At 55.0% G+C, this 12,370-nt stretch overlaps 2 protein-coding genes and 1 long non-coding RNA gene across 3 annotated transcripts in view; 1 reads left to right on the top strand and 2 right to left on the bottom strand.

Annotated features, from left to right (window-relative positions):
* The window catches only part of LOC126942871 (uncharacterized), a 224,222-nt gene that overhangs the window by 131,380 nt on the left and 80,472 nt on the right, over nt 1-12,370 (top strand). The gene's annotated exons all lie outside the window — the stretch shown is intronic.
* PIAS4 (protein inhibitor of activated STAT 4) overlaps nt 1-12,370 on the bottom strand; it is a 175,026-nt gene that overhangs the window by 105,643 nt on the left and 57,013 nt on the right. The window lies entirely within an intron of this gene.
* NMRK2 (nicotinamide riboside kinase 2) lies at nt 1,272-10,445 on the bottom strand. The gene is given in 8 exon segments (XM_050770737.1): nt 1,272-1,606; nt 2,106-2,166; nt 2,168-2,213; nt 3,172-3,243; nt 4,362-4,518; nt 4,999-5,047; nt 5,629-5,719; nt 10,241-10,445. Coding segments are annotated over 8 exon segments (693 nt in total). The 5' UTR covers nt 10,267-10,445; the 3' UTR covers nt 1,272-1,415.

The raw sequence follows: 12,370 nt of genomic DNA on the forward strand, positions 1-12,370 counted from the left end.
GAGCGAGACTCCGTCTCAAAAATAAATAAATAAATAAAAACAAAAACAGAAACGGGGTCTCAGTATGTTGCCCAGGCTGGTTTCAAACTCCTGGGCTCAAGCAATCCACCTGCCTCGGCCTCCCAAAGTGCTGGGATTACGGGCATGAGCTACCACGCCCGGCTAATATTTTATCATTTTTTGTAGAGACGGGGGTCTCACTATGTTGCCCAGGCTGGTCTGGAACTCCAGGGTTCAATTGATCCTCCCACCTCAACCTCCCAGAGTGCTGGGATTACAGGCATGAACCTTTCTTTTTTTTAAACAATAATGCCCAAGGTGTCTGGGCTGCCAGGCAGGGCTTCTGCTGTCCTGGAGCCACCTCTCTCTCTTACGTCTCTGTCCTGTCCTGGACTATTTTGGGCGCAGTGACTGGCAGATCATCCTTACCACACTCCGTGCTTATGGTGAAGGACAAGCCTTGGCAAGCCACCTCTTCCACGTCATCCTCTCATTCCATGTCCACTCCTGCCTCCCCTCCAGCACACAGACCTCAGACCTTCCCTGTGGCCCTGGACTCGACCTGCCGTACACCACACTGTTCAGCACACGTTTTGCACAGAGGGGCAGATAGTAAATATTTTTGGCTTTGAAGGCTTTGCAGGCTTTGCAGACAGACCTCCTCTGTCGGGGTGACTCAACGTGCTATTGTAGTACTAAAGCAGCCACAGGGCTGACACATGCAAATGGCAGGGGCCAGGTGCCAATAAAACTTTATTTATAGACATTGAGAAAAAAATTTTTTTTGAGACAGGGTCTCGCTTTGTCACCTAGGCTGGAGTGCAGTGGCCCGATCATAGCTCACTGCAGCCTCAACCTCTTGGGCTGAAGCAGTCCTCCTGTCTCAGCCTCCTGTGTAGCTGGGGCCACACAGGTGTACCACCATGTCCAGCTAATTTTTAATTTTTTTTCTGAGACAGCTCTCGCTCTGTTACCCAGGCTGCAGTGCAGTTGTGCAATTTTGGCTCACTGCAAGCTCTGTCTCCTGGGTTCAAGCGATTCTCCTGCCTTGGCCTCCCAAGTAGCTGGGATTACAGGCATGCGCCACTATGCCTGGCTGATTTTTATATTTTCAGTAGTGACAGGGTTTCGCCCTTTTGGCCAGGCTGGTCTCGAACTCCTGACCTCAGGTAATCTGCCCCCTTCGGCCACCCAAAGTGCTGGGATTACAGGCATGAATCACCGCACCTGGCCTGACAGGATCTTAAACAGAACACAGTAGACACCAACAGTTAAAAAAACAGGACCCAGTTTAATATTTAAGCTGTAGCGAGGTTACAGAGGCACCTTGGGGCTCAGTCCCTGAGCTCTGGGACACCCAACTGGGAGTGGGGCCTCCATTCTCCAACGTACAGACCTCCCGCTTAGGGAAACAGTCACACAATGTCCGGCTGGGACGCCGCAGGCCTGGCTGTTCTGTGGCCGCATCCGTGTCCGGGTCCCTGTGGCCTGGCTGGGCAAGCCGAGGAGGGGGCTGATTCCTGGGAGCGGTTCAGCAGCGAGTTCTGAATATCTTCCAGGACTTCACGCAAGAGCTCCTCTCGGGACTTCGTGCCGTCTAGGTAGACTGAAATCAGAAAGGCCGCGGTCAGGGCCGCCAGGAGGAAGGGGGCCAGAGCACAGGGGGAGGAGTGGATGGTTGGGTCGGGAGCAAGGAGACCCGCAGAGTCGGGCTGCTGGAGTCCGTTTCCTGGACCAACAGCAAGAAGGGACCCGGGCGCGGCGGCTTACACCTGTAATCCTAGCACTTTGGGAGGCCAAGGCAGGCAGATCACAAGGTCAGGGGTTCAAGACCAGCCTGGCCAAAAGTGGCGAAACCCCATGTCTACTAAAAATACAAAAATTAGCTGGGCGTGGTGGCGCACACCTGTAATCCCAGCTATGTGGGAGGCTGAGGCAGGAGAATGGCTTGAACCTGGGAGGCAAGGTTGCAGTGAGCCAAGATCGCGCCACTGCACTCCAGCCTGGGCGACGGAGCGAGACCCTGTCTTGGAAAAAAAAAGATGGAGAGGGACTGGGCTCAGGGTCCTCCCCAGGGCAAGGCCTGGTCATGCTCAGGGGCTTACCCACTTCCACACCGTTGGCCTCCATCTCCTGCCTATACTTCTGGTACATGGGCCACACGTGGACCGTCGAAGAGGCCGGGGGGATCAGGGACGGTGTAATTGCGGGTACTGCAGAGGGAGAAGGCAAGGATGGCTTAGAGCACAGAAGGGTGATGCCAAGAATATATCCCCGGGGTGGGGGGGACCTGAAAGCTGTCACAGTCAGGGACAGAACCTCTGAGCAAGGGGACCCTCGGTCAGAAGTCCTGGGCTGCAGGCTCCAACCTCCAGCATGTTCCCCCTACAGGCCCAGGAAATGCTCTGGACAGGGTTGGGGTGGGCCGTGCTATTCAGGCCTCGGGCTCTGGGCGCCTGGCACAGAGCTCTAGCCAGCTAAGTGCCCGGTGCCTGTGGCTTTGGGATGTGGCCTGTGTCCAGTGGTGTTTTCTTCTTTTTTGTTTTTTTTGAGACAGAGTCTCGTTCTGTTGCCCAGGCTGGAGTGCAGTAGCCGATCTTGGCTCACTGCAACCTCCGCCTCGTGGGTTCAAGCCATTCTCTTGCCTCAGCCTCCCGAGTAGGTGGGATTACAGGCACCCGCCAATATGCCGGGCTAATTTTTAAATTTTTAGTAGAGACGGGGTTTCACTATGTTGGCCAGGCTGGTCTCGAACTCCTGACTTCAGGTGATCCGCCCACCTCGGCCTCCCAAAGTGCTGGGATTACAGGCGTGAGCCATCGTGCCTGGCCGCCCCTTTTTTTTTTTTTGAGACAGAGTCTCCCTCTGCTACCCAGGCTGAAGTGCAGTGACCCAATCTCAGCTCTGCCTCCCGGGTTCAAGCGATTCTCCTGCCTCAGCCTCCCAAGTCTCCCAAGTAGCTGGGATTAGGGTTTCACCATGTTGGCCAGGCTGGTCTCGAACCCCTGACCTCAGGTGATCCGCCAGCCTCGGCCTCCGGAAGTGCTGAGATTACAGCCTGGAGCTACCGCGCCTGGCCCCTAGTGGCATTTTCTAAGTTACTGCTGGTCCCACCTGGGAATTCAAGACAGGGCCCTCGGGAGCCCACCACACCCCAGACACCAAGCGCACCTTCTCCTCCACTTGCACTCTTCATACGGGACGGTCAGGAAGTACCGGCGGCTGTACAAGTCCACCAGGGGCCTGGGAGGGGCGGGGGAGACACGGTCAGCACCTGTGAGCTTTCCTTCAACTGCGGTCAAAATATCCAGCCCCCTAGCCTTGGCTCTCAGAGGGTGGCGAGGGCAAGGGGTGGTCTGGGCCAGTGAGTTTAGGGGTCAGGGAGGGAAGCTGAATTGACCAACATCCCTGCAGCTGCCCCCCACAAAATTGAATCATGCCTCTTCTCCAACTTGGACGGGCACACAGAGACAGAATGTCCTGCTCAGGGCCACACAGTGAGGCTGGAGGGCGCAGCCTAGGTTACTGGTCTGCCCGAGAAGGCTGAGGTTCCAGAAGAAAGACTCAGTTTCCCCAAGAAGGGTGGCTGTTTACCGCAGACTTGAGTTTTTTAATTTAACTTTGTTTTTGAGACGGAGTCTCTCTCTGTCGCCCAGGCTGGAGTGCAGTGGCGCAGTCTCAGCTCACTGCAACCTCCACCTCCCAGGTTCAAGCGATTCTCTTGCCTCAGCCGCCTAGGTAGCTGGGATTACAGGTGCCCGCCACCACGCCCAGCTAATTTTTTGTATTTTTAGTAGAGACGGGGTTTCACCATGTTGACCAGGCTGGTCTAGAACTCCTGACCTCAGGTGATCCACCCACCTTGGCTCCCAAAGTGGTGGCATTACAGGCGTGAGCCACCACGCCAGGCTCCAGGCTTGGGTTGATCCCAGCTGTGCCCCCAACTCCTGACTTCTCATGGTGGCTCTGCTCCTGGGTCTCCTGCCTATTAAAATCGAGATGTGAGCCAGGCGTGGTGGTTCACGCCTGTAATCCCGGTACTTTTGGAGGCCGGGGCGGGTGGATGGCTTGAGGTCAGGAGTTTGAGAACAGCCTGGTCCAACAGGGTGAAACCCCATCTCTACTAAAAATACAAAAATTAGCCAGGTGTGGTGGCGCAGGCCTGTAATCCCAGATACTTGGGAGGCTGAGGCAGGAAAATTGCTTGGACTGGGAGGTGGAGGTTGCAGTGAGCCAAGATCTCACCACTGCACTCCAGCCTGGGCAACAAGAGCAAAACTCTGTTTCAAACAAACAAACAAGAGATGGCTATACCCGCCCAAGGAGGGCCATGCCTGGGGCCAGAGCCTGCAGACGCTCACTTGTAGCTGTAGAGCAGGAAGCCTTCCAGGAGGAGGATGTGGGTGTCCGAGGCCTCTGGCTGGACGCTGACTCCGTGGGCACGGGCAAACTTCTGTGGGCTGCTCAGCCAGGCCTGCACGGTGTCCAGCATGGCCTCCATGTCCAGGGACTCCAGCACTGGGGACAGGGGAGCTGGCATTGCAGGAGGGCGGACCCCGGGGGACGGAGGGGGAGCAGGCATTGCGGGAGGGCGGACCCCGGGGGACAGTGGACAGGAGCAGGCATTGCGGGAGGGCAGACCCCGGGGGACAGTGGACGGGAGCAGGCATTGCGGGAGGGCGGACCCCGGGGGACAGTGGACGGGAGCAGGCATTGCGGGAGGGCGGACCCCGGGGGACAGTGGCGGGGAGGCATTGCGGGAGGGCGGACCCCGGGGGACAGTGGACGGGAGCAGGCATTGCGGGAGGGCGGACCCCGGGGGACAGTGGACGGGAGCAGGCATTGCGGGAGGGCGGACCCCGGGGGACAGTGGACGGGAGCAGGCATTGCGGGAGGGCGGACCCCGGGGGACAGTGGACGGGAGCAGGCATTGCGGGAGGGCGGACCCCGGGAGACAGTGGGGCTTGGAGGTGATGCAGGGGCTGCCATTGTCCTTACCGTCCCACTGTTTGAAGCCGTCTTCCCCAACTGCTATTTGGTCTTGGGGCTGAAACAGAGGAGCCTGAATCTCAGGCCCAGTGCCCAGTCCTGGCTAACCCCTGCCCTGGGTGATGGAGTCTTAAGGGGTCCCTCGCTGGAGCTGCTGCTGACAGGGTCCGAGGTCCCTGAGGGGTGGGGGCTCTGGCTGACCCTCAGATTCTCCCCAGACCATCAATCACCTCATTAGCCCTCACCCCCACCCACGCAGCGAGCTGGGCTCAGAGTCCATTTTGCAGATGGGAAAGGGGAAGTGGGGAGGATAAAGGGTATTCGCCCAGAAAGCCACAGCCGGCTGGTCCTGTTGAGGAATGGTGATTTTCCCGTCCGTCTAATCGGGGTCCCCACTGTAGGGATGTCCAGTGGGAATGGGCTGGGTACGAAACAGGTGCTCAGGAAATGGGAACACAACACCCATCCCTAGCTCTCCTGGCCCAGTTTATCCCAGAGACCCCGGGAGGGGTCAGGCGGGGAGCAGAGCCGGTGCCCAGCCCACATGGGCACTGGGCAGCGGAGGGCGGGGCTGGCTGGGGCCTGGCTGCCCGCCCTGTGTCCCCTCCCGGCTCCACCTCCCTGGGCGAGGGCGGGCACCTTGAAGAAGTCATCCTGGTGGATCACGCAGCAGTTGGGCAGGGCTCTGAGCAGGCTGTTGGTCAGCGTGGTCTTGCCGCCGTTGGTCATGCTGGGGAGAGATCGTGTGCGTGAGACTGCCTGGGCACCCCCTAGAAGGTCAGGGTGCTCAGAAAGGGGCCTGAGGTATAGCCTGGGCTCCCCGGGGCCTGTCCAAGTCTCAGGGTCTTCCTGCAAATGAGCTCCCAGGATTTCTCTTTATCTTTTTTTTTTTTTTGAGACCATGTCTCGCTCTGTTGCCCAGGCCGGAGTACAGTGGTGTGATCTCAGCTCATTGCAACCTCCGCCTCCCAGGTTCAAGCGATTCTCTTGCCTCAGCCTCCCAAGTAGCTGGGACTGCAGGTGCACGTTGCCACACCCGGCTAATTTTTGTATTTTTAGCAGAGATGGGGTTTCTTTCTTTCTTTTTTTTTTTCCCTGAGACGGAGTCTTACTCTGTTGCCAAGGCCAGAGTACAGTGGTATGATCTCGGCTCACTGCAACTCTGTCTCCTAGGTTCAAGCAATTATTTTGCCTCAGCCTCCCAAGTAGCTGGGATTACAGGCGTGTACCACCACACCCAGCTAATTTTTGTGTTTTTAGTAGAGACGGGGTTTTGTCATGTTGGCCAGGCTAGTCTCGAACTCCTAACCTCAGGTGATCTGCCCGCCTTGGCCTCCCAAAGTGTTGGAATTACAGGTGTGAGCCACCGCACCCGGCAAGATGGGGTTTCACTATGTTGGCCAGGCTGGTCTCGAACTCCCGACCTCAGGAGATCCGGCATCCTCAGCCTCCCAAAGTGCTGGGATTATAGGCATGAGCCACCATGCCTGGCAATTTTTTTTTTTTTTCTTTTTCTATTTTTTTTTTAGAGACAGAGTTTCACTCTGTTGTCCAGGCTGGAGTGCAGTGGCACCATTGTAGCTCACTGCAGCCTTGAACTCCTGGGCTCAGGTGATCCTCCCATCTCAGCCTCCCTAGTAGCTGGGACTACAGGCGCCTGCCACCACACCCGGGGAATTTTTTATTCTTTGTGGAGATGGGGTCTCGCCATGTTGCCCAGGCTGGTCTCAAACTCCTGGGCTCAAGTGATCCTCCCACCTCTGCCTCCCAAAGTGCTGGGATTATAGGTGTGAGCCACCACATCCAGTCCTAGGATTAGACTTAAATATAAAACACAAAACTGTAAAACTGTAGTGAAGACAGAACATTTGTGTTCACGGAGGCTTTCTGGGCAAAGAAAAGAGGCAGAAAGCACAAACACACAAACGCTAATGTACACAGACGTGGCGTGCACCCAGAATATTCTTTGTCCTCCTCTGATGTGTGGGCTCATGTCATCCTTACCAAAACACAGGAGGTGGGACCATTCACCTATTTTTTTTTTTTTTTGAGTCAGCATCTCACTGTGTTATCCAGGCTGGAGTGCAATGATGCGATCTCAGCTCACTGCAACTTCCGCCTCCTGGGTTCAAGAGAGTCTCCTGCTTCAGCCTCCCAAGTAGCTGGGATTGCAGGCATCCCGCCACCACACCCAGCTAATTTTTGTGTTTTTAGTAGAGATGGGGTTTTGCCATGTCAGCCAGCCTGGTCTCGAACTCCTAACCTCAGATGATCCACTCGCCTTGGCCTCCCAAAGTGCTGAGATTACAGGTGTGAACCACTGGGCCCAGCCCACCTATCTTTACAGATAAGGAAACTGAGGTCCATGCCTGATTTTGTCTCAGCAGGGCTTAAAAAAAAAATAAAACAGCACAGTGGCTTACGCCTCTAATGCCAGCACTTTGGGAGGCCAAGGCAGGAGGATCGCTTGAGCTCAGGACTAGGCTGGGCAACATAGTAAGACCCCATCTTTACAAAAAATTAAAAACTAGCCAGTTGTGGTGGTGCATGCCTATAGTCCTAGCTACTCCAGAGGTTAAGATGGGAGGATCGCCTGAGCCTGGGAGTTCGAGGCTGCAGTGAGCTGTGATCACCCCACTGTAGTCCAGCCTGGGTGAGAGTGAAACCCTGTCTTTAAATAAATAAACAAATAACATAAACAATTTTAGGAAGGTGCGGTGGGTCATGCCTGTAATCTCAGCACTTTGGGAGGCCGAGGCAGGCAGATTACCTGACGTCAGGAGTTCGAGATCAGCCTGGCCAACCTGGTGAAGCCCCGTCTCTGGTAAAAATACAAAAATTAGCTGGGTGTGGTGGTGGGCACCTGTAATCCAAGCTACTAGGGAGGCTGAGGCAGGAGAATCACTTGAACTTGGGAGTCGGAGGTTGCAGTGAGCTGATACTGTGCCACTCTACTCCAACCTGGGTGACAGAGCAAGATTTTGTCTCAAAAAAAAAAAAAAAGGAAAAGAAAAAGAAAAATGCCTGATGTTGGTCAGGTGTGGTGACTCCTGCCTGTAATCCTAGAACTTCGGGAGGCTGAGGCAGGATGATTGCTTGAGCCCAGGAGTTTGAAACCAGCCTGGGCAACATAGCAAGACCCTGTCTCTACAAAAAATTAAAAAATTAGTTAGGCATAGTGGTGTTCACCTGTAGTCCCAGTTGTACAGGAGGCTGAGGCTGGAGGATTACTTGATCCCAGGAGTTTCAGACCAGCCTGGGTAACATAGTGAGACTCCCATCTCTATTATAAAATTTAAAAACCAATTTTTAAAATGTAAGCCCCCGGGTATTAATAATTTTTTTTTTTTTTTTTTTTTTTTGAGACGGAGTCTCACTCTGTCACCCAGGCTGGAGTGCAGTGGCCGGATCTCAGCTCACTGCAAGCTCCGCCTCCCGGGTTCACGCCATTCTCCTGCCTCAGCCACCCGAGTAGCTGGGACTACAGGCGCCCCCCACCACGCCCGGCTAATTTTTTGTATTTTTAGAAGAGACGGGGTTTCACCGCGTTAGCCAGGATGGTCTCGAGGTATTAATAATTTTTTAAATAAAAATTAATAAAAAGAAAGTGCTTCACATGAATCCAAGTTAACTTGTGCCCCGGGTGGGCTGTGACATTTGCATTTAATTTTGCTGAGTGCAAAATGAAAATTCAAGGCCTCTTATTTGAAAAATATTAGGGGGCCGGGCGCGGTGGCTCACGCCTGTAATCCCAGCACTTTGGGAGGCCGAGACGGGCGGATCACGAGGTCAGGAGATCGAGACCATCCTGGCTAGCACGGTGAAACCCCATCTCTACTAAAAAATACAAAAAAAAATTAGCCGGGCGAGGTGGCGGGCGCCTGTAGTCCCAGCTACTCGGGAGGCTGAGGCAGGAGAATGGCATAAACCTGGGAGGCGGAGCTTGCAGTGAGCTGAGATCCGGCCACTGCACTCCAGCCTGGGCGACAGAGCGAGACTCCGTCTCAAAAAAAAAAAAAAAAAAAAAAAAAAAGAAAAATATTAGGGGCTGGGCACAGTGGCTCATGCCTGTAATCCCAGCACTTTGGGAGGCCAAGAGGGTTGGATCACTTGAGGTCAGGAGTTTGAGACCAGCCTGGCCAACATGGTGAAACCCCATCTCTACTAAAAACACAAAATTTAGACAGGTGTGTGGTGAACGCCTGTAATCCCAGCTACTCGGGAGGCTGAGGCAGGAGAATCGCTTGAACCCGGGAGGCGGAGGTTGCAGTGAGCCGAGATCACGCCACTGCACTCCAGCCTGGGCGAACAGAGCGAGACTCTGTCTCAAACAACAGCAGCAACAACAACCCCCCCACCAAAAAAAAAAAAAAAAAAAAACAACAACACTCCAAAAGCAAAAAATAGGAAATTCAAGAGGGAGGCCGGCCAGCATCAGACCAAGCTCCAGTCCCTTCCAAGGCGGGGGTATGAGCACCACAAAACCAGCCCTGCAGGTTACAGAGCGTTTTAATCTCCTCTAGCCTGAGGTCACCTGAGAGAGGCTCCAAAGGCACAGTCATGTGGAATGACGCTTTGAGGACCCCGCCCCACCTGGCTGCGTGTCAGTCCCCGATTTAGCCAGGACAGCCCCGAGGCCGGAGCAGGGTTCACCGGAGCTTTAGTTGATTTTCTATTCCTACCGATTTTTTTTGAGACGCAGTCTCACTCTGTCGCCCAGGCTGGAGCGAAGTGGCATTATCTCGCCTCACTGCAACCTCCATCTCCCGGATTTAAGCAATTCTCTCACCTCAGCCTCCCCAGTAACTGGGATTACAGGCATGCACCACCGTGCCCGGCTAAGTTTTGTATTTGTAGTAGAGATGGGGTTTCACCATGTTGGCCAGGCTGTTCTCAAATTCCTGACCTCAGGTGATCCACCCACCTCAGCCTCCCAAAGTGCTAGGATTCCAGGCCTGAGCCACCGTGCCTGGTCTTTTTTTTTTTTTTTTTTTCCATGCTGAGTATAATTGCAAGGTGGCGGGAATCATTTCCATTTAAAAAACGAAATACGGGGCTCAGTGTCCAGCCCCCCTCCCCACTGGGGACACCGAGACCCCCGAGCAGAAAATCCTCCCTGCACTCAGACCTCAGGCGGCGAGTCGGCGACCTCAGGCGCCGGGCATCCCTCCATTCATTCCCGGGCCTCCCCCTCTGCGCGCACAGGGGTCTCTGCTCCGCAGGGCCGCCCGCCAGGTCCCCCGGCGCTCACCCTCCGATGCCCACGATGAGCTTCATGCCGGCGCGGAGGGGCGGCGGGGACGACTTCCAAAGCAGCCCGGGCAGGGCGCGACCACGCAGTGCGCTCCGGAGCGCGTCCCGGCTTCATTGAGAAAACCGGGGGCCTTTATAGGTCTCGGCAACCTGGAGGCCGCCCCGGGGGAGGTGGCCCGTGGGGGTGGGGCGGAGGCGCCGGCACCTGTTCCCGCCGCCGAATGGAAATAGCTTCAGGCTGCTTTTTGCCTAAATTAGTCACGAGCTGGCCGGGCAGGGGGCTGCCTCTTCCCTCCTCCCACCTCCCTGCCCTCTCTCCACTCCCTCCTCTCCTCCCCTCCTCTCCCCTCCCCTCCCCTTCTTCCTCCCTCCTCCCTCCTCTGCACCTCCACCCCCTTCCCTCCTCCTGGCCAGAGCTCAGATGAGCAACCCCACACTTTTCTCTCCCTAAAAATATCCCACTCTGTGTGTCCTGTGGCCTGACCCTGACATTAAGACTGGTTCTCCGGGCGTCAAGGAAGCGAACTCACCCACCCCCGCCCGCACAGCAGCCCTAGAAGCCGGGGCCCTGTGGGGAGCCTCCTTTTCCAACAAGGTCAAGGCCAAGGTGGGCTTCAGATCCTTAGCAGTGAATCACGAGATAGCCTTGCCCTGGTGACCGGGGGCGGGGGGGTGCTCAGCCACAAGATCTCAGCGTGACACCAGGCACCATTCATCCAGCACCTGCCGTGTGGCTGGAGTCCTTTGACTGGGGGCCGGCGGGGCGGGGAGGGGGGTAATGGGGAGGAATGACATTCTGTCGCTCCTCTCTTCTACTGGTAAAGGGAAAAAGCATTCTCTTATTTAATGTTTTAATTTTTTTTTTTTTTTTTTTTTTTTTTTTTTTTTGTTTTGAGATGGGGCCGGGCGCCTGTAATCCCAGCACTTTGGGAGGCCGAGGCGGGCAGATCACGAGGTCAGGAGTTCGAGACCAGCCTGGCCAACATGGTGAAACCCCTTTTCTACTAAAAATACAAAAAAAATTAGGCCGTGCACAGTGACTCACGCCTGTAATCCCAGCACTTTGGGAGGCCAAGGCAGGCGGATCACGAGGTCAGGCGATCGAGACCATCCTGGCTAACATGGTGAAACCCCGTCTCTACTAAAAATACAAAAAATTAGCCGGGTGTGGTGGCGGGCGCTTGTAGTACCAGCTACTTGAGAGGCTGAGGCAGGAGAATGTTGTGAACCTGGAAGGCGGAGCTTGCAGTGAGCCGAGATCACGCCACTGCACTCCAGTCTGGGCGATAGAGCGAGACTCCGTCTCAAAAAAAAAATAAATAAAATAAAAAATAAAAAATAAAAAAATAAATTTGAGATGGAGTTTTGTCCTGTCATCCAGGCTGGAGTGCAGTTGTGCCATCTCGGTTCACTGTAACCTCTGCCTCCCGGGTTCAAACGATTCTCCTGCCTCAACCTCCCGAGTAGCTAGGATTATAGGCGTGCACCACCACACCCAGATAATTTTTGTATTTTTAGTAGAGACAGGGTTTCACCATGTTGGCCAGGCTGATCTCGAACTCTTGACCTCAGTTGATCCACCTGCCTCAGGCCTCCCAAAGTGCTGGGATTACAGGTGTGAACCACCACGCCCGGCCAACATTTTTTAATTTTTTAATTTTTTTTTTTTTTTGAGATGGAGTCTTGGTCTGTCGCCCAGGCTGGGGTGCAGTGGCACAATCTCAGCTCTCTGCAACCTCCACCTCCTGGGTTCACGCCATTCTCCTCCCTCAGCCTCCCGAGTAGCTGGGACTATAGGCGCTCACCACTACGCCCGGCTAATTTTTTGTATTCTTTAGTAGAGATGGGGTTTCACTGTGTTAGCCAGGCTGGTCTCGATCTCCTGACCTCAGTTGATCCGCCTGCCTCAGGCCTCCCAAAGTGCTGGGATTGCAGGTGTGAGCCACCACGTCCGGCCCACATTTTTTAATTTTTTGAGACAGGGTCTCACTCTGTGGCCCAAGCTGGAGTGTGGTGATGTGATCACGGCTCACTGTAGCCTCAAACTCTCAGACTGGAGCGATCTTTCTGCTTCAGCCTCCCGAGCAGCTGAGACGACTGGTTCGCACCACCACACCTAACTTTTTAA

The sequence above is a fragment of the Macaca thibetana genome, chromosome 19, assembly GCF_024542745.1.
Source record: "Macaca thibetana thibetana isolate TM-01 chromosome 19, ASM2454274v1, whole genome shotgun sequence".
NCBI classification, from domain to species: domain Eukaryota; kingdom Metazoa; phylum Chordata; class Mammalia; order Primates; family Cercopithecidae; genus Macaca; species Macaca thibetana.